General features: G+C 51.7%; 2 protein-coding genes across 9 annotated transcripts in view; both read left to right on the plus strand.

Moving 5' to 3' along the window:
* UBE2G1 (ubiquitin conjugating enzyme E2 G1) overlaps nucleotides 1–11803 on the plus strand; it is a 109431-nt gene extending 97628 nt beyond the window's left edge. For both annotated transcript variants that reach the window (XM_047090135.1, XM_047090134.1), the window contains exon 6: nucleotides 8734–11803. The gene's annotated coding sequence lies outside the window, so the exon portion shown is untranslated. The remainder of the gene's footprint in view (nucleotides 1–8733) is intronic.
* A 4447-nt stretch (nucleotides 11804–16250) lies between these two features.
* ANKFY1 (ankyrin repeat and FYVE domain containing 1) overlaps nucleotides 16251–21142 on the plus strand; it is a 79472-nt gene continuing 74580 nt past the window's right edge. For 2 of the 7 annotated variants that reach the window (XM_047089884.1, XM_047089885.1), the window contains exon 1: nucleotides 20541–21129. In XM_047089884.1, the coding sequence (XP_046945840.1) occupies nucleotides 21009–21129 (121 nt within the window). In that variant the 5' untranslated portion in view covers nucleotides 20541–21008. Of the gene's footprint in view, nucleotides 16286–16995; nucleotides 17268–20540; nucleotides 21130–21142 lie in introns of those variants that run through there. The other 5 variants (XR_006964133.1, XM_047089879.1, XM_047089882.1 and 2 more) reach the window with 4 other exon arrangements.

Raw genomic sequence — 21142 nt, forward strand, 5'->3', positions numbered from 1 at the left:
TGTTCCGTTAGGTTCTCGATTCGTACAAAGTGCACTGTGTTCGTGGTGTCTGTGGATGAGCAGACGCTCTTAATGCAGTTGGATTCGACCTCTCCTGTATTCCTGTACGGGTTTTCCTTTTTGGGGTCTAGCTTCTCCTCTGCCATCAGTCAGTCAGACAGCTCCCATTGTATCTTGTCCTGTAAAAGCTTTCGTAGTTTTGCCTTGGACACGCGGGTTCAATCCCCTGAAAGTGATTGGTGTGTGGTGGGAGGCTGGAGTTCAGCTCTGCTCGCCCCCCACCCCCGCCCCCACCAACCCAGGGTAAATCCGCTGGCTGCATCCATTGTTGGCCAGCCCTCTCACCACTGACGCTCTGGGGCAGTCGTGCTAGGAGGTGACACTTCCAGGTATGTGTTGCTATGTGTCCGGCCTTTTTGTGTTTTATTGGCTGGCTTGTCTTATCCCTGAACGAGCATCACATTGTCTTAATTTCGATTTATTATTTTCACAATGAAACGCATCAAACGCAAAGGTACAAATCAGAAGTGAAGCGGACTGGACCCACCACTTGTTCTGGTTCCATGTTTGATAATCCCTAGCTTTTGAAAAGACTCCTCTGCCTTTCGGGTCTCCTTGTAACAACCTGAAATGCTGACAGTCAGCCTTACTTCTTTCCGTTACCACCAGGAACAGCAGTGAACTTGCAGTCTTCAAGTTACTTATTCCTGTTTTCCTCCAGTTTGCTCGTTCTGTGTTGCTTATGTTTTGTTAATAATCCTGTCCTAATTTCGTTACCATTATACCTGACCTTCTCTCCTGTCTACTCAGGGGTCCTGCTTTTCTCCTGTTCGGCCTTTGATTTCCACCGCCTTAAATCAAGTTCTCGCTCAGGGCCTGCTGTCTCAGTCTCCCGGGATCGGGCATCTCTCCTGCTTGCACTTCACGCGTGTGCTTGTGTCCCCACCGTGTCTGTCTTCGGCTCTGCTCATGGACTGGTGCTTCCGTGGGTGTGACCGTGTCTTTAGGGGTCGCTTACCCGCACTGTTTCTCAGGCACAGAAGAGTTGGACAACGAGAAAAAATTGCAGGCACTGAAGCCCAAGCACACACATGATTTCGTCTCGTAAACAGTTCTCCGTAAATGCAAGAAATGACCGAGAGTTTTATTATATTTACCTTGGTAGGATATTGCCAGTTAGTTAAGTAAATAGTAATGATGTGTCACAAATTTTCTAACGGGATTACTTATTCTTCGCTGGTGGGATTAGAGTTAATTTATAGTGGATTGTAACGTACACATGTGTTTAAAGTATACGTACCAAGACTAAAGTTCATTTATCAAGAACATGGAGGCAGAAAATACGTTGAATCAAAATGCCTCATTGTAAAGAATAGGTTAGTTGAAAAACAGTGTGAACTCCTGTGAATGATGACACTAAACTGAGAGCTTAGAGTTAAAGAGGAAGGAAGCAATGATTGGAAATCTTGACCAACACAGGTCAGCACTGTTCACACGTCGGTGACAAAACACCCTTGTTAAATGTCGCGGGTCCTCCAGGTGCATTCCACGCAGGTGGTAATGGCTTTGCACTGTTGCAGAGGCCAGGGCAGCTGCAGCCCTTGGTAGGGCGAGCACGTGAGCGGGGAGGGGGTAGCGAGAGGGAGAGAGAGAGAATAAGCAGGCTCTATGCTGTCAGGGGGGAGCCCGACAAGGGGCTCGATCCCACAACCTGGGAGATAACATCCTGAGCTGAAGTCAAGAGTCAGACTCTGAACCGTCTGAGCCTCTCAGGTGCCCCGATAGAGCAGAATTTTAAAAAAATTACCACACTGCTTTTATGAATGAGGAATTGTAGTTACGATCCCTAACTTCTTACCTTACCGTTTAAGCTCAGGCTTCTGTGTAAAAAAGTTGTAACCCTTGAGGTGTGTGTCTTTCGTTGATGAGAACGGAATAAAGGGATTTGTGTTTTGTTGTCACTTTGGAGCTCCTCAGAAGGACCCGTGGGCTGGCTGTGGGCAGAGACGCTGTTTGGGAGACACCGGTGCACGTGTCCTTCAGGCAGACCTGCCAGCCCAGCACTCAAGTGCCTGGTCCCAGGTGCTCAGTTTGGGGTTCCCAGTCGTGCCGTCTCCCTCTTTGTCCCTGGGTGTCCGCTCTCTGACGCCTTCTTCCCGGTCACGCAGCAGGTGCCTGAGGGCCAGCCGGGAGTGAGCCGGCCTCCACGTCCGGGGTCTGGAACGTGTCTCCTGTTCACTTTGCTGCTTCTGGTGACAAGGCCCATCCCCACCCCCACCCCCACCCCCACCCCCCCCCGAAGCCTGGCAGCGCGTCACCGATGAGTGTTCTCTGGCTCCTCTTGTCGCCTACCGTACGTGGTGGTCGGGACCGGAACCCAGTCCTCCACCTGGATTACGCTGATAGTGACATCATTTGAAAATTGGATTTTTAAAAGTCACACCCAAATCCATGACTTGTATTTTCTAAAAACGGAAATATTACTGTCCAAGAACTTGACCCAGACTTTATTTCACTTTTTAAAAAATGATGGTGAAACCCATGTAAGTTTGCCCTGTTAGCAGTTTTTACATACGTTTCAGTGTTCCTTGTATGCGCACCGTTGTACGGCGGGCCCTCTAGGGCTTCTTCATCCTGCGTCACTGGAAGTCACTGGAGGTCCGCGCTCCCTGGAGGACAACTCTCTGGTCCCCCCAGCCCTGGCCCTGGTGGCCACTGTTCCGCTGTGTGTGTCTAGGAGTTTGACTGCCGTGATGCCCTCTTGTTACTGGAACCATGGAGTACTTGTCTCTTTTTTTTTTTTTTTTTAAGGTTTTATTTATTTTTGAGACAGAGAGAGACAGAGCATGAACGGGGGAGGGGCAGAGAGAGAGGGAGGCACAGAATCGGAAGCAGGCTCCAGGCTCTGAGCCATCAGCCCAGAGCCCGACGCGGGGCTCGAACTCACGGACCGTGAGATCGTGACCTGGGCCGAAGTCGGACGCTTCACCGACTGAGCCACCCAGGCGCCCCAGTACTTGTCTCTTTATGTCGCTTCTCCTTGGTGGTTATGCCTTGTCCTCTGTGAAGACCTCAGTGGCCTTCCCTGTCTGCCGGTTCAGGTGCATGACGGGAGGGAGAGAGGCAGCGGGCAGAAGCGAGTCCTCCAGCCCGAGGAGCAGCGTGGCCGAGTTCTGCGCCACCAGACAGGAAGAGCCAGTCCTTGTGTTCCGTGCTAGGGCTGGTGGGATTGTTGTAGTTCTCTGGTGCTGTTACAAATCGTCTCAAATTTTGTGGCTTCAAACAACATTCGCCATCTCCTAGCTTCTAGAGCGCGGGGATCTGAGTGTGACTTAGCTGGGCCTTCTGGCCCCAGGTCCCTCACGGTACTGCAGGCAAGGTGCTGGTGTGGCACCGCGCTCGCCCAGAACCTCACCTGTGGTGGGTGGACCTGCCTCCGGGTTCACTCAGGTGGTTGCTGCAGGGTTGTGTTCCTCACTGGCCGTCGGATGGAGCCCTCCCTCAGGTCCTCTGCCACGGGGACCTCTCCGTGGGTCTGCTCGCGCCGTGGTGGTGGCTTCGTGGGAGGGAACGGGTGAGGGTAGGGGCAGGTGTGCTGGGTGTAGAACGTGGGTGGTTGCCCTCCACCAAAAGAGGTGAATTGCTCAAGTTAGTTAGTCCCTTTCCTGGGGTTACCCGCGTCCAGTGACAGGTTGGGGTGAGGGCTCGGAACACTGGCTCTCTTCTCTCGGTTTGGGAATTCTCCAAGAGGCTGTTCCGGTGCGGGATTGACTAAGGCCTTCGTTCCACCTGCGTGCTGCCCTGTTAGTTCATTTCTCCTTCTGCTTAATCCCGTTTCTTTCACTCTTGTGTTTGGAAGCACTTCTCAGTAAACCTCGTACAAATAAATCCCTGCCTCCGAACCCATCTCCTAGGGGTCCTGACGCATGACTCTGGGCGTTGAACAACCCAGCACGATGCAGGAGCCCTGCTGCCTTTGCGTGGCCGCAGGCGTGCGTGTGCGGGCGGGTCCAGAGTCCTTTCTCACCGATAGGCGTCTGTGCGGCTCTGTGAATGATGCATTCTGTCTCCCCACTGCTTACTGAGACCGCATCTGGAGTAAGTGATCACCCCAAGCGGACCACATTCAGGTCATTGAAGGACCAGCCCCCACATCTCACCCAGGGCTTCTGAAAATGAAGGCTTCTGCCATGGTGAGCCGTTCTGATCTCTTGGGTTGCGGTAAGGTGGCCCGATCTACTACAGGGGCTCCTGTACACTGTTGCACTGTGGCACACTGCTCCAGGGCACTCTCGTTGTTGCAGGCGGTCTGCGGCGACCTTTGTTAACTGCGGTGGGGGGAGACCAGGCCATCTCCAGTAAGTCCGAAAACAGAAGATAGAAGTATGAGAAACAAAACCATTACAGAACAAGATAAAGGAGAATAACAAGGTAGAGAAGTGTTTATTAGGCACAAAAAACACACCTGGAGAAGGAAAAATCAGTAAATCTGACTATGTCAAAACTGAAAACTTAAATATTATGGTGAGACAAAACTGTGGGCTGGAAAGAGATCACTCTGTATTCTGATCTTCAGGATTTGATCTAGCACCTACGCCAGCTTGTGCAATCCGCAAGAAAAACAGCACCAAGGAAAAGGATTTGCATAAATAATAAACACGAGCGGGAAGCAAGCTAGTTGTCATGCATGTGAAACATACCTGAATTTGTAATCAGAAATACAGAGCTACAGGGAGATGACGTTTCATCAATCAGGTTGTTAAAAATCAAACTGTCCGAGAGACGCAAGTGTTGGTAAGGGTTTGGGGACACGGTGTACTTGAATGCCGGCACGAGTGAAGTTGTGTCAGCACTGGGGAGCAAGTTGGTAGTATCTAGTCGGGTTGGAGAAAGTCTGGGACGTGTGTACAAGGAGACCTGAAGGTAAGGCACAGCGCTGTGGGTGATTTTTAAAAGGCCCATCAGCAAGGATTGATCAGTTAGGATTGATACACTGGAACGTTATCCAGCAACTAACTGTGCACTATAGACACATGGTGAAATCTCAGAGATGGTCTTGAGTAGGAAAAGCAATTTGCAGAAACATCGCGTGTGGCGCTGCTCCCGGGAGTTAGCCCAGACACTGTCCGTTCACAGCTGTGCGGCAGAGGGAGAGCTTTTTTAAAGCAGAGACTTGGAGAAATACGTTGAAAGTCGTAACATTCTCAGTGGTACTTCACTTTGGAAGGAAGGGGGGCTGGGAAGCAGAAGCCCTTGCCTTTCCCCCCAACCGTCTGTTTCCAGGCACGTTTGGCTCATCTTCTGTCCTCCCCACAGTAAACTAAACCGATGACACAGCCACATCCACAGGCTTAGTATAGTTTTGCGTCTTGATCTCTGTGTCGTTGGACACCGTTGGTCATACCTCTGGTAGGGTCTTCTTCCCTGCCCGTGCGTGCCACGGCTCTGTCGCCGTCCCTCCTCAGCCTGCTGCTGCCTGCCTGCCTCTTTATCGCTGTCCTCCTCCCTCCTCCCTCCTCACTCCTGTCCCCAAACGTCAGGGACGGAGTCTGCAACACAGAAGCCTGTCTCCCTTTCCGGTGGTGGCCCCCAGTTCTGTTCCCAGAGGTGACCACTGACAGTAGCTTAATCTTCAGAAATCCGACTGCCCCCGACACACCATGTGCACACGGTGATGTGTGTCTGCTCATATAACACAAGCATACACATGGTGTATGTTCTGCACTTTTTAAAAATCACATGGCCTTTTGATATTTTGTTAGTTCAGTGTGATTTATATCTATCAACATGATCATATAGATCAGCTTTCTTTTTAACAGTTGCTTATTGTTAAGGATTAAGATTTGTATCTTGAAATGAGAGGTAACACCAAGAACAGGTGACCCTGAGCTCATTTCAGTTCTTGTTAATGAATACTTGTTAGTTTCCTGCCATTTACCAAGGTGGTGTTCTCTTGGGAGGTGTTGGGATAAATGTAGAGCACCATCGGTGAATTATCCTGTTCATCTGGCCAGTCAGACACATGACTCATGTTGATTGTGGAGGACAGAGGTCGGCATAGGGCTCCTGCTGAGATCGGCGGTCTCCAGAGACGAGGTGGGGGGGGGGGGGAGGCAGAAGGAAGAAACAGAAGCCCGAGGGCTGGTTGGTCCCAGGAGGATAGCCAGGCGGTGGGAGGTGCTGCATCCTCAGAAAGGAAGGGGGTGTGGACGGTCAGCAGTGCCACAGCACGAGAAGAAAGTGGCCCTGTGAGGGGTGCTGCTGTCTAGCAGGACACCGGGTGGCTGCCGGAGGAAGAGTGGGGCTGGGGGGACGTCGGGGCATCTGTGTGAACGGTAGTGGGAAACTTCCCGACACAGGCCATTTCCCTCATGGTCTGCTTTCAGTGAAGAGTGGCTGAGATTATTGGAACGTTTATTCCTGAGCGAGGAATTATTTTTATTACCTTCCTCAACATCAGAAGTGTTTGTTATTTGGAAGCACGCCTGTCTGATTCGTACTTCTTAGACTTTTTAAAAAATGATTTTTAATGTTTTATTTATTTTGAGAGAGGGAGAGAGAATGAGAGCGCATGCGTGCTTGCAGCAGGGAGGGGCAGAGAGAGAGAGAGAGAGGAAGAGGAAGAGGAAGAGAAAGAGGAAGAGAGAGAGAATCCCAGACAGGCTCCGCACCATCAGCACAGAGTCCAGCTTGGGGCTTGAACCCACGAACCATGAGATCTTGACCTGAGCTGAAACGAAGAGTCAGATGCTCAACCAACTGAGCCACCCAGGTGCCCTGATTTGATTCTCATTTCAGAAATAAATAGAATGAGACAGTTATGTCCTTTGGAGGTGAACCGTCTCCAGATTTGTAGGTTAAAAATCGGGAGTAATACTAAGTTTTGAGGTAAAAAACAGATATTTAAGTGATTTCATAGAGACATACAGTTGATATAATTTCAGTTAATGTAAAACGTGTGTGATTTTAACAAGCAGATACAGTTTCAGTTGGAAGTGAAATTTGCTTATGGAATTGGCCCCATCTGTTTGGAACTCCATCAGCAGACTTGCTTTTCTGTGCTGAGGCTTTTTGTCTCTTTAGAATACATTTTATTCAGGGGGGCGGGGAATACATTCTTCTGTTTCTGCTGAAGAAGTCTGTGCTGTTAAAGCTGGGCTCTCGTGAATGACCCGATTGCCTGATTTCAGGTGTTTACTGACTCAGAGCAGTCGGTCCCCCGTGGAGCCTTTTTCTTTTTAAAACCTTGCACAGAAACCATTTTTAAAGGATTCTTTCATGGTCTTGAAATTTCTTGGTCACGTCCTAGGGGAACAATTACTGAATTTCTGCACCCAGGTCTCTGCCAGTTCTGAGGGATTAATTGGCCTGAGACTAAGTTGGGCGTGGTCTGGCCTTCGGAAAAACATTCCGATAACATCACCAAAAAATTATAATACCTGTTCTGTAACCACAAGTCTTGGTTTCAGTGACGTCTTTAGATTTTCCAGTACAACACGTGTGTCCGTTTGTGTGTCTGTGTGCTGGGGAGGGTGATCTACCCGTTTTGGGAGTGGCCTGCGGGAGGTGGTCTTGGTTAAGGCAATGAGCACAGGCGGGGCCGCGGGTGGGCCCACAGCAGAGCTTGGGTACGGTCGAACATGGGTGATTGCGAGGTTGATCAATTCACTTGGGGCTTGAGAAGACACATGTCTGGTGTGACTTCGATACACTTGGCTTCTTTGTTAGGGGTTTAAAATGACACCCTCGAATTTCCAGTCATCTTCCATTCAGGCTCTTCGTGCCCAGCACTGTGCTTGCCAGACAGCACAGGTCCACGGGTTTCTGGAGCAGCTGACCCGGTCCAGTAAGAATAGGTATTCTCCCTGCTCCCTCCCCTTGCTTCCCTGTGTACTCAGAGCACACGGCGACTGAAGGAAAGTCCAGTCGCTAGACTTGTTTTTTTAAAACTTGAATCTGCTGTTTTTCTAACTTTATGAGCAGGAAGCCCTGCCCCTTATTAACTGTGTGACCTTGTCTCACTTTTCTCTATAAAATAGGGGAAACTCCTTCATCTGGTGATTACGAACATTGCACGAGATAGGTTTGTAAACTTGCTTGGCACGTAAGTGCTGGGTGAGATGGTTGTTTTCATTTGGATGTGGTTCTTCTAGGCTCACGGAGGGCATGGGCCCGGCAGAGACAAAGTAACAGGAATGTGCCGTTGGGGGCAGCTTCACAGACAAAATGGGTTTGGATGGAACCTGCAGGGTTGGATCAAATTCAACAGGTTGAAAAGGGTGATGGTCTTAAGTGGTTTCTCTGAATATTCTTAAATATTCACAAATTTCCAAATCAATTGGCTTGAAAGTGGTTCTTCAGTGTTTGACTTCAGATGTAATTAATATAAGTTGAAAGACATTTGGGATCTATTGAAAACAATCTAAATTAGGGAAGTATACTACGACTTTCTACGCTGATGGAAAGAAATCTTCTGTGTCTGTACTGTCATCCAGTATGGCAGTCACTAGCCATATTGAGCACTTGAACTGAATTTTAAATTTTATTTACTGTCATTTAAACTTGAAATAAAACGGCCATATGCGGCTGCCATGTTGGAGGAGCACAAAAGTGAGCTTAAAATGAAATGAAGAATTCGTTTCCAAAGAAATAGAATACAAATAAAAATTTCTGATCAGTTAATTCTTTTGTGATTTGTAAATTCATCATGTGACGCTCTTTGCTTTGTTGTAGGGTCTCCAACTGAGAAACACGGCACTGTTTCCCTGCACTCTACCCACCTATCGCTGGACTTCTGTCGTAACAAGTTGGCAGACACTGGCTGGAAGTGGGCTGCGATAGAACATGCCAGTATCAGTGCTGACACAAGAGCCTAACAAGTGCCAACTTACAGATGATTACGCATTTTGAATTCTAATGAACTGTTTTAACCTTCAGGAAGAATTGTAAAGACCTGTACATAGCACAACATGATCCGGATAATATATATACTATTCATGTACATCCACAGATACACCTTGTACCAAATAATGCTTTCTTGTAGTAGAATAAGAATCGTGTAAATTCTAAAAGATTTTAGCAGGTTTTCTTTCCCTATTCATTGTTTCTTATCAGTTTTAAAAGACTCCTTAAAGCATGTCAGATGAAAAACAATTAGGATTACAAGTTTCCATTTAATTTCCTTTAAACCATTGAGGCTTCATTAAACTCTTTTCACTTACTAAACTTTTGTATCTTCTTTGTTTTGACACACTCCCCTTTGCTTTTATCTCTTCTATCTGCCAGAAAGTTTTCAAATCATTTAGTTCCAATACTGAAATACTTAATAAGCAACTACTTGATTTTTAATGATGACTTCAGAGGAGTGGTCATCACCAGGTGCTTTGTCCTTTTGTACCCTAGTTGTACCGTCTCTTGGGTTGGTTGTAGCAATAACATGTTTTGGCTGTTGAGAGCTCTTGAACTCAGTCATTATCCCTGAGAACTAAAAAGAGTCAGTTCAGAATCCAACTTAACTGAAATTTGCCCCACATGGTGCAGAAGTCTGGTTTGGTTTTGCTTTTGCCCCCCAGTTCCCTGCCGTTAAGGTCGGGTGGATTACGGTGTGCACTGCGCAGGCTTTCTGCGTCACTTGCGGGTTCGCGAGGACTGACGCTGTTGACCCCGTGTCCCCTTCTCCTGAGCCCTTCGTGTTTCTTTGCCTCTACTCTTCTATACTGCAGGTTTTTTCTCACTTATTGTACAAAGAAATTGCGATGTATATTTTCATGTAATTTGATTTTGGAATTCTGTCACCTTATGTAGTGAGTTCTTCCAAAATACAATTTTTTTCCAATAATTGTCAAGTTGTTGGCTTTTATTGTATTGAATGAAGGTTATAATACTGAATGCCAGAGAAATGCAGTTTAGAAAAATCTCAGGTTGATTCCTTATGCAAACAGACTTATACTTGAAAATCCCATGGCCGTGGCAGTGGATGTATTGGGCTCTATCTAGGTTCTTATGTGGATCTCAAAGCACTACAGGGGTGTGAATGCTTTGCTGTTTGACATATAGATTCTGTCACTGACATAGTGCACTTGGATTTTATTAATGTTTGAGCATAAGCATATTTCATATCATGTTTTCTAAAACAGCTTCAGGAAATGATGAAGTGAATGTGTGCAGTGTTAACGGCAGGCCCAGGTTCCTCTATGTTGGGTGTGAGGTTGGGATTGGGAAGTAGTAGTTGGCCTGTAAGAGACAGAACTCGAGACGGTACCAGATGGGACACAATTCTGTGAGAATTGGTGCGTCTCTGCTCTGTGGGGCTTGGAGAGACGCTTTGGCAGAGAGTGAAGGGATCCCTATGAGTAGCCCCATCCTCTGTGGACTCTGCAGGTCCTTTTTGAAGCAGAAGTAAAATGGTTGAGGATGTAGACACAGTAGAGAGTGATTTTTCTAAACACCTGTCTGTTCCCCACTCTGAAGCATTATAAAATCCCATACATGTGTAATTGCTGAGTGTGAAAATTGTTTGATTTGATTTACTGCAGCCAGTTTTCTTCGAGAACTTCATTTGGGACTCCCCCCCCCCCCCCCCAAATTCTAAAACTTGTTGCCCCAAAGTGCTGGTAGTGCACACGCGCCTGGGATTTGAATGCAGTCCCTCTTACTCTTACATCAGAAACTGTCCACATGGTGGCTGCTTGTGGCAGAATGGAGTCTGAACTTTGCTCTCCCGTTGCTGTGATTCTGCTAGTGATCTGTCAAGTTAAAACCTGGGACTTGACTCTTCGGGGAGCGGCAAATGACCTAGTAACTCAGGGACAACTCTTACTGAACTTTAAGTGCCACTTAAATGCAGGTACCTTGGAGTAACCATGTGTGTTTTGGGCTAGATCCTGGGGAGTCAAAGGGGGAGCCAGGAACGAGGGCCCCTCCCTTCCTGCTCTTTTCCACCTGGCGCCCTGGCGTGCTGCATGTGGACACACAGGCCTGGGGGGGGGGGTTGTGTGTGACTTCTTCGCTGCCAGGGGCATCACCTGTGCCTTTCCCTGTGTTCATCTGACAGTGTGAACTTAGCGCCTCCATATTTGATATTAAACCACTCTCAGGTGACACTGATCCAGGTGGCTTTTGCCCCACCAGTGCCTCATCACTAGTGTGAGGTGAGTCCTCTCTGTTCTAGGAAAAGGATTTTTCTCCCTAACTCTGTGCCAACTGTCAACAACATCTACACAGTCTTATGGGTTTTAGGACTGTTGGCTATTTCCTAAATTGATTCCAAGTTCTGGTAAAGGCTTCCAGATTTCAGTCTGTGCTCATACGGGATGTATGATCTCAGTGGCTTTCTGGCCTCCTTCTGTGAGTTTAAAATCCACGAGAGATTGGTTCCCTTGTCATTACGAGGCACTCTCTCTGTGAGGGTATTCCACTCGTCCTGTGATCACGTGGGTGTCCTGGTATCCTTAATGGCCTTCATTCTTGGTTGTGAAATTTTATTTCATATGCTCACCACCCTCTACGAATCTGCACACTTGGGGTTGTGGTGCTTGTGGATCTATTTTTGCCCGTCTGGTCTCCAGTTGGTGGAATTGCCTTCTTTGTACTGCCACTTCTCAGCATCTCTGAAATCTGACATAATGTTGCGTCATTCCAGTTTTTTGTTGTTTTTTTTGTTTTTCTTTTTTTTTTTTAGTTCTGTAACTTGTTGATTGTATTTAACTATGTGAGTTCTGTTGTGATGTTTGCTGTATTGTAAAGCACCTCCATCGTGTGGTGGATGCTGTGTAAATCAATAAATGATCACTTAGAGGCTGTATCACGAGCTATTTTGGTTTTAGGATGCAGGTCTCAAAAGCAAGTTGTGGGATTCTTTCAAAACAGCACATGATACCAAAAGGTCCACAAGGGAATCTTGATAAAGGACTTTTAAAACTTCATTTAAAGAAGGAACCAGAGGGTGGGAAGTTGACTTCTGACCTGCTACAATGGTCTTAAGATTTCCAGTACGGGGCCAAGCAGCATCCTTCACCAGTCAGGTACCTGCTGATGAAGGGCCTTGAATGAAATGAGCATGTGTTAGCGTGTTTCGGGGACTTTGTCTTTAGCCTGAAGCGGCTCTACCACAGACATAAGCTAGAAGGCAGGGAACCCAGACCTGAGCGTGGACCAGAAGAGCCCACGGGCACCACCTCAAGCCAACCACCTTCCCTCCTCCACACGGATGGGCGAACGTGGCCCCAAGTAGCACCAGGCTCACTTAGCAAGTTAGCGTAAAAGGGGCAAGACCAAGCACTTTTTCCCGCCCTTAAAAGGGTGTCCCTGTCTACCTTTCTACCCTGTGCCCTCACGTGGAGTTCACGTGGATTTACAGTGTGAGGTAGTGTTTGCGTTGATAAATGCTGCCGGTGGCCGCCAAGGCCTCCTCCTTGCGACCTGAGAAAAGAACAAGAAGCCAGATCTCTTAATGAGAGCTGAGTTAGAAACAAGAAGAAAATCCTCCTTGAAAGCAGTCCGGGGAAGGTTCGGGGTCATTTTCAGAGTTTAATTTTACTGATAAAAAATTTTTCTGGAGGACTGGAAGCCCCAACAGGGTTCAGTTTGCAGAGCAAATTATTTCCAGGATAAGCTACTTTTGGTTGCTCCGTTTCAGATGTGTGTAACATGACTGCCAAGGTAGGGGTAACTTTTTTCTTTTTTGGTCTCATTTAGTCTGCATGCCCCACTGAGCCATAGTGAAATGATGAAAGAATTCCGCTTCCTGTTCACACAGGTGGACTAAATCAGGAGAAGGAAAAAACTTTCACAAAAGTCAGCAGACACAGCTTAGACCTAGGAGCTGCTCAGAGAATCCTAGGCAAGACCCTTGATATTTCCCCCTTGCCGGCAGCATCCATTAGGAGGAAGCATGAGAGCGCTCCGTGTGCCCAGCAACACCTCGTTTGTTCCCAAGGAGCGCCAGAAACCGTATTCCTACTGATGGAGCTTGCACTTTATGGCAGGCTGGTGCAAGGCGCATTCTCACAAGGGTCCTCCAAAGTAGTAGTTTCTCATGAGGAAAACGGGTTCGGATCAGCGTGGCAAGACTGCAGAGCGAGTACGTTTCCGGCGAGGATTCGGTTCCAGGGCCTTGCTCCCTCCCTAGCAGGTGGTTCTTCCTTCCCAAGGTCACCCGGGGGCGCACGTGTTGAGGCCCGTAGTGGAACCTAATTCGCTGGCCCACGGGTCCAGTGGTTCCCTCCCTTCCCCTCTCTACCAGGACCTGGCACCTCCTCCCCCGGGAAGAGCCTGTGCCCTTGTGCCCTAGGCGGTCTGTGGTGACCCTTCACGCACCTCGTGTTCCCCGTCCCGGACAGCCGAGTTCCTCCTTATCTGAGCAAAACCCGAGTCACATCTAAAGTGAACCATGTTCAGGCGCTCAGACATCTTGCCTGACCTTGCGAGCTGCCGGGAATCCTGTTGGCTGCTGGAGTTGTCTGATGCTTTGTTTCACAGGCTCTGTAGCTCAGGGGTTTCCAGCCAGTAGGAGTCCCCTTGAAAGACAAGGGCCCAGATCAGGTCAGAGATGGAGTCCTGGTACCAGCATCTCTAGGAGGAGGGCTCTCACCTCTGAGAGAAGGCTTGGTGAGGGCAGGTCATGGTCATGACAAGGAGGCAGACAAGCCCTTGAGTTGACTAGGCCCCTTAGGGGAGCTTTCATTCGCTGCAGGCATCTAGTCCAAGCAGACAGGAAGGGCACAGATTTGTTTCTTCCTGCATGTGTGCTGCTCTCCCTGGTTTCCATCACGTTCTCAGGGGTTCGTGACCCTCCGGATGTCCTGTCCCCCTGTAGAAACTGCTGTAGGACCTGAGAGGGCAGCTTGCAGGGTCCTGCCCTGATCAACACAGCAGGTCAGTTGCAGAGCCCGATGTGAACCCCGTCCCCCTGACTGCTGGTGTAGCTCGTGGCGGGAACGACTCCTCAAACATACCGAGCACCTGCTGCGTGTCACATGCCAGGGTGGTGCTGGTGGGACAGACACGTGGTCTGATGCAAAAGCAGGCACTGGCTGTGGCAGAGTCCCCAAGCACTTTTAGGTCATCGGTAGGGCACTCAAAGCAGACGAGCTTGGCAGGCCACACTCGTGAGCCCAGTGGCCCGCCGTGCGGCACCTCTAAACCACTGTTGACAGACTAGGAGGCTCTGAGCCATGGCAGCTCAGTAGCCTGGCAAATTCTCCCCTGCCCACGTGCCCACCCCAGCTGGACATCATGTCCCTGAGCACACCACTGCCCTGACACATTCGCCCTCCCCCCTTCCATCCCCTGGGGACCTCAGCCAGAACTCCTCCCCCTTCCTCAGAACCCGAACCCTGGGACGGTGTGGACTCCACATTGCTCCTCTGCCAACCTACAGATGCTAACCCTCCGTAGCACTCAGGCTTCTCCCCCTTCGGACGCTCCCCCTCTGCTGTTCTGACCCCTCCTCTAACCCACGCTTCTTCCTCAGCTCTTGTCCCCGGTCACCACTTCCCCTGCAGTCCTGGATGCTTCTAGGAATGGGGACCATCAGCCTTCCTTGGATTCTCCTCTGTATGACAGTCTGTTTAGAAGGGTCTCCTGCTGTCTGCTTGCCATAGCCTTTAGCCCTCTCTCCTGCTGTTGGTCACCCCATGTTCCCTGAAGGCTTTGGTTCCTTGGCTCCCTACCTGTCCATCCCAATACTGAATCTGGCCGGCTTCCCGGCTTCTCGCTTTCGCTGCGCTGGCGGGTTCCACGCCCCGTCCTGGGCCGTGTCAAGCCCCAGCACTACTGAACATAGGAGTCCAGTTTGCCACCCCAACAACAGGGCCCACCCGGGTCCTCGATATGGCCGAGACCCAGGTTTCAGGTTTCACGACCCCTACTACGCCAGCCCCTGCGGTCTGCACCTGAGTTGCCTTTGCAACGCACTCCCCGCCTGTGTGGCAGGAGACCTCGGGCACCGGGGAACACGGTCATCTGCACTCTCAGCGCCTGCAGCCAGGCGGGGTTCTGCTCGGAGGGTGCCCGTCCACACGCACAGGAGACACGCGCGGGGCAGCCCCTCTGGCCCGACGCCTCTCCCAGATCTCTGGCTCTCTCCGGTCCCGTGCCACCAACTGATGTCATCGAGCGGCGTCCTGATGTCTCTCCGCCTCTTCCGTCCGTCTGCCTGCACGCTTGTCCTTGGTCCCAGGGGTTTACCCGAGTAAGCCCCTGCCCCGGGGTCCGCAGTGGGGTCCGCATGGAGGCCTGGGTGTGGTGCGCGGTGGGGCCGGGGTGGGGTTCCCGGTGGGGTCCGGGGTGGGGTCCGCGGTGTGGTCCGGGATGGGGTCCGCGGTGGGGACCGCGGTAAAGTCCGGGGTGAGATCCGAGGTGAGGTCCAGAGTGAGCTCCTCGGTGTGGTCCTCGGTGGGGTCCGGGGTGCGGTCCGCGGTGAGGTCCGCGGTGGGATCCGGGGTGCAGTTCTGTGTGGGGTCCGGTGTGGGGTTCGCGGTGGGGTGTGGCGTGGGATCCGGGGTGCGGTCCGGGGTAAGGTCTGCAGTGGGGTCCGGTGTGAGGTCCGCGGTGGTGTCCGGTGTGGGGTCCGGTGTGAGGTCCGCAGTGGGGTCTGGGATGCGGTCCGCGGTGTGGTCCAGAATGCGGCCCGGTGTGGGGTCCGCGGTGGGGTCCGTGTGGTGTCTGGGGTCCGGGGTGAGGTCTGCGGTGGGGTCTGGGGTGGGATCTGGGGTGCGGTCCACCGTGGGGTCAGGGGTGGGGTCCGTGGTGGTGTTCGGGTGGGGTCCGGGGTGCGGTCCAGTGTGGGGTCCGGGTGGTGTCCGGTATGGGGTCCGCGGTGGGGTCCGCGGTGGGGTGCGGGGTGGGGACCGCAGTGCAGTGCGCAGAGGGTCTTCTGAACTCCGTCCGCGGTGGGGTCCGCATCGAGTCCCTGGCCCGGTTCCCGCCTCCTCTCCCGCAGCCTCGGCCCCTGCCCGTCGCCAACGCGCCGCGAGACCACAGAGTCACGCTCCCGACCGCCTCCCCGCCAGGTTTCTCCAAGGAGCAGGGTCCGCTCGCCGTGTGCATCCCGTCCAGGGCCCTGCCTGGGCCGCGGCCACAGTTGGCCGCCGGCGCGCACCCGCGCCTCGAAGGTGTGAGGAGCGGAGAGGCCTCCGCCCGCCGGCCGCCGCCCGCCCGCGCTCCCTCCGCCCTCCCGCTTCCCGAGACTCTCGCGAGACCCGCGGCCTCGGGTCCGCGCCGCCCCGCTTGCGCGGCGCACTTCTCGCGAGGCTGCAGCAGGGCCGGCCCGACATGGCGGAAGGTAGGGTGTGTGGGGGGCGGCGCGGGAAGGCGCGCAGCGGTGGCGGCGCTGCAGGCCGGGGCGACGGGGCCTGGCGCGGGCCGGCCGGCCGTCCGTGCTCGCAGGGGCGCGGCGGGGCTCGCGGGCCGTCCTGCCCCGCCTGTGTGAGAGCCGCGGAAGGGCTGGCGGGTGGGCGTCCTGAGCGCGGCTGCTGAGGCGACGCCCCTCGGGCGCCCCCCACCCCGCGGGCCGCGGCGGCTGCCGGGCGGGGGCCGGGCGGGGCGCGGCGGGCGGCCCTAGGGACTCGCCGCGCCGGCGGGGACGTCAGCTTCTCGGGAAACCGAAACTGCTGTCCTGGCACGTCCCGCATCCGGCCGGGCTGGGCTCGGTGCGCCGGCCGGGAGGCTGCCCCCAGGTGGCGGAGGGGCCGGCCAAGGTCACGCCGCGCGGACCTCCGCCCTGTCGCCTGTCCTCGGGTCCTTCCCTTCTCCTGGTGCGCTCTTTAGGGCGCTGCAGGCCGGCGATGGGGCCCCTCTGGCGCTGCCTCCCTGAGCCGAGCAGAATCGGAGCCCTCCTTGTCAAAACCGGGTCGTGCAGGTGCAGGTGCGGGGCGAGAGGCCAAGATGGGCACCGTCGCTTCGCCCATTAGCCTCATTGTCGGAGGAAAATGCTCCTTTTGTGCTTAACGCTTATTGAGTGACCGCGGTGTGCTGGTCCTGAGCTGAGCTTTGTCTGAATCCATCTTTCCTTGGATCTTAAAATTGGGCGGCGCATGGCAGTTTGCAGGCTTTTCTCATTTTGGACTAGACTTGCACACAACCTTGTGAAGGAGGGCTGCGTGTGTGTTACTTACACTTCGTAGACAGAGAGACTGGGGCCAAAGCTGTGGAGACGGCCGGGACTGGCACCCGGCTTTTGCCTTGGGTCTTTACCATGTTCGACGTAGTAACTCGAGGCGAATATCGAAGGCAGAAGAGGCATAAAAAGCAGAAAGAAAGTGCAGGTATCCCACGAAGCTGGTTTTTGGGTAAATCACAGGATGTTGGGCGCAGGCAGCCAGTGGAATGGAAGGGCAGGATAGACGGCAGGAGGAAGGCCTTCAGTGGGTGCTTCTGTGCTGGAAGAGAAGTGGGGAGTGTCGGGGAGCACGTTACCAGGACTGAAGTGTGCGGCTGCAGGCTTAGCACTCAGCAGGTTTGCTGAGCACCTACCTGCTCTCCTGTGCAGTCAGGTTCCAGCCACAGGGATCTCCTGCAGGCTGAGTGTGACGATCGGTCATCTTGCAGGCGCGTTGAGGGTCATTTAGCTAGCGGAGGATGCACCTGACCCAAAACGTCCTTTCAGGGTTACACTGGCAAAGAGATCATGGGTAGGTAAGAAGCATAGGCATGGGGTTCTGACTTACAGTTTTTCTTGTGTTCCAGTTTGTTCTGGATTCAGCTTCTGGCAAACAATGTTGCAAAACTTCGGCTAGGAAGAATGAGTGAAGCATTCTAGTCCAGTCAGCCCCTTGACCTGAAGGTGTGTGTTATGTGGAGGAGGGCAAGTGTAGCTAGAAAGGGCTTCTCCTTGTGTATTGTTGTTCAATGCTGCTTGTATCTTAATCAGAATTTGTCAGAACTGTCCACGCTTGTTCTGAAATACTCATTTAAATGTAAGCAAATAGCAAAAATCTCTGGCCTGTAACAGGTGGATTATCTGTGAGCACATCCTATGGGAACTTCCTGACAGTGGGTTTTGTTGGTGCTGCGAGTGTGTGAACACGCGGGAGATGGGACCTCGGAATAGTAAACAGAACCTGGAGGGACGGAGCACACGCTTTTCTTGCAGTGTGACTCTTTGGGAAACCAACCTTTTTCCCTTCCGTCTGTCCGCGGGTATCGGTTTGACCAGAAATATTTAGGTAAAATCTGTCCTGAAACTGGTTTCCATTTCCGCTCCAAGCGTGTAGCTGTAGTGCTGATTTAAACTTGCTTCGTCACTCAAACAAGTCCTTCCGGCTTTGCTTTTTCTCCTTGATTGTGCTTACTCACAGCCTCCTTTTACAGCTTCCAGTGTTCCCTTTAAAACATCAGTCGGATCCCATCTCTTTCACTCCTCTCCATACACCTGCCCTGCACACCCCCTCTCCACTCCCGTGGCTCTCCATGATCTTAAAATATATTCCAGAGCCTTCCAGTGCCTGTTCCAGCAAGGTCCGCCCCCGGTTAGTAGAGCAGCCTCGTTCCCCGCGTCTTCTCAGCCACCGTGCTCCAGCCATGCCAACCCTCGCTGTTGTTTGTGCGTTCCCAGCATGCTTCTGCGTCTCCCATCTTTGTCCTTGTGGCCCCCACGGCCTGGCACGGTCTCTCAGTTTCTGCACACAGCTAACTGATCTATTTGGGTGTCTGTTCGGTTCTCACCTCTTTGGAGATCTTCCTTAGTTGTTTTTTAAATTGCTTTACTAGAATATAAACCTCATGAGGGCGGGGACTTCTGTCTTGTTCACTGCTGTCTCTCCCGACTTGGAATCACACATTGAAGGAACCGTTGATCTATTGAGCGTCATTTACCGGACATCAAGGGAAGTTGCCTGGATACATCCTTCGTCTCTTGGCAAGGAAGTGGGCTGGTCCAGCTTTTAACGTGCTCTGAATAACATTAGTCTGCCCGGAGCTCCCTAACCTACTTCTCACCCAGCCCAGCCTGTTTAAGTTTTAGCAGTTGAAGTGTAATGCTTAGAGCTCAGTCAGCTCAGTCTGCAGTCGGACGAGGGTTTGAACCCTAGTGTCACCAAGCTGTGTCCATGGGCAAGCTACTTAACTGCTCTCGGTCTCTGTTTCCTCACCTTCAAAAGAGGGGTCATTTCTGTCTCAAAAGTAGCTGAGGGAGGATCAGAATAAATGGTGCAGAAGGACACTTGCAGCCAGTGCCTGACATTTTGACCCTGACTTGCAGCCTGTTTCTTGGTCTCCTGTTAAACGGGCTCCCTTCCTTCCTCAGCAAAATGAAGGTGAAAGTTGGAAAAAAATATAACGGTTTATTAAACAGAAAATTGATCATGGACTTTTATTAGCTTACTGGAATTTGGTCAGGAATATATTCTTGACAACAATGCAGTTAAGGTGAAGACATTGAATATTCTGGACAATCACTGGCCAATACAGCCACATATGACTAGTTAAGTTTGATTAAATTAAGTAAAAATAAAAATTCAGGGGCGCCTGGGTGGCTCAGCCAGTTAAGCGTCCGACTTTGGCTCAGGTCATGATCTCACGGCTCGTGGGTTCGAGCCCCGTGTTGGGGGCTCTGTGCTGACAGCTCAGAGCCTGGAGCCTGCTTCGGATTCTGTGTCACTCTCCCTGTCTCTGCCCCTCCCCTGCTCGTGCTCTGTCTCTCTCTCTCTCTCTCTCTCTGTCTCTCAAAAATAAATAAACATTAAACAAAAATTTAAAAAAAGATAAAAATTCAGTTCCATAGTCACAGTAGCCCAATTGCAGGTGCTTCATAGCCGTGTGGTTTGGGGCTCCCATCCTAGCAGACGGCACAGATGAACAGGACACGTCTGTCATTCCAGAAAGTGCTGTTGGCTAGCACTGTTCCAGAAAATGCTTCATCAGTATAGGCTGTAGAAATAGGGAAAGAAGAAACTGCTCTCTTTTCAGTTTTCCAATTTTGCTTCTTATTTTACTGATTCAGCAAGTGTCTGTCCCAGGCCTTTGACAATTATGTACCCTCTGGAGACCTCTCAGCCACTGTCCCTTTCTGTACCATTCCTGCCTGTTTTCTGCCTTCCCTGTTGCTTGCTTCTGTCACCAGCAGTGCCTGTTCCCTTTCTCCTTGAGCTGTGTTTTTTTTTTTTTTTTTTTCCCCCACGAAGAAAGTTCGGAGCTCCTGGCTGGCTCAGTCGGTACAGTGTGTGACTCTTGGTCTTGGGGTTCTAAGTTTGAGCCCTGCATTGGGTGTAGAGATTACTCAAAAATAAAATCTTTAAAAAGAAAGAACGGAAGGAAGGAAGACCCGTTCGCTGCAGTGGCCGTGGATGTGCCGGGAGAGAGATACAGGTTCAGTCACTGGCAAGGCAAGTTGCTGTGGTCGAGACATGGTCATGAGGATTGACATCATGCCCAACAGAATGAGAGTTCCTAGGGTCAGTGTCTCTCGCTGAATGGCGGTGGGCCAAGGGCCTGGGGCATTTATTGAACTCTTACCTGGCAAGGCACGGCGGGATGGAGGATGGGATGAGTTTGGAGGGGAGGGTGGGGCGAGGGAGTGGTGGCGTTAGAAAAGAGAAGCCAGACCTAGAGCTTCTCCACGGGAGTTCTGCAGTCCAGGAGGGAGGTGAGAAGCACGCACGAGAAACTGTACTGAAGGAGGTATGGAGTGGCAGGAAGCATGTTTGGGGAGCTCAGGGCAGGCCTTAGCTGTGATTTGGAAAACAGAGCTCTCGGGAGACGGGAGTGGGGAGCGGTCACTCTTCGCGATGGAAGGAATAGCCGGAGAAGTGTGTTGAGGGGCAGGTTATGAAGGGATTGGCTAAGTGCTTGGATTGTACCCTGTTGGTCATGGATAGTGACAAGGTGGTGGCACCACTAGAATCCTTGGAGGCGCGTGGGCATGTCTGCAGGGTAGAGGGTGACCTGGGAGGAGGGGGCTGGCGCAGCCTGCGGCGAGTCCTTCCGCAGGCGGCACCGCAGCTGGCGAGAACTGATAGGAGCGACGTTTACAGAAGGCGTGAAAGACAGGACTTCTGAAACCTGTTTGCATGTTGACAAGAGACGGAGTAAAGATGACTCGAGGGTTCTGGGTGTGGATGACTCGGATTACGGCTGGGCTGTTAACAGGAGGAGGAAGAGCAGGTTCGAGGACCAGCGTCTTGACCTCAGGTTTGGACATACT

Source organism: Lynx rufus, unplaced genomic scaffold (genome assembly GCF_022079265.1).
Source record: "Lynx rufus isolate CCGP_SWC_20201006 ecotype Redwood Valley unplaced genomic scaffold, mLynRuf1.p SCAF_28, whole genome shotgun sequence".
In the NCBI taxonomy this organism is placed as follows: Eukaryota; Metazoa; Chordata; class Mammalia; order Carnivora; family Felidae; genus Lynx; species Lynx rufus.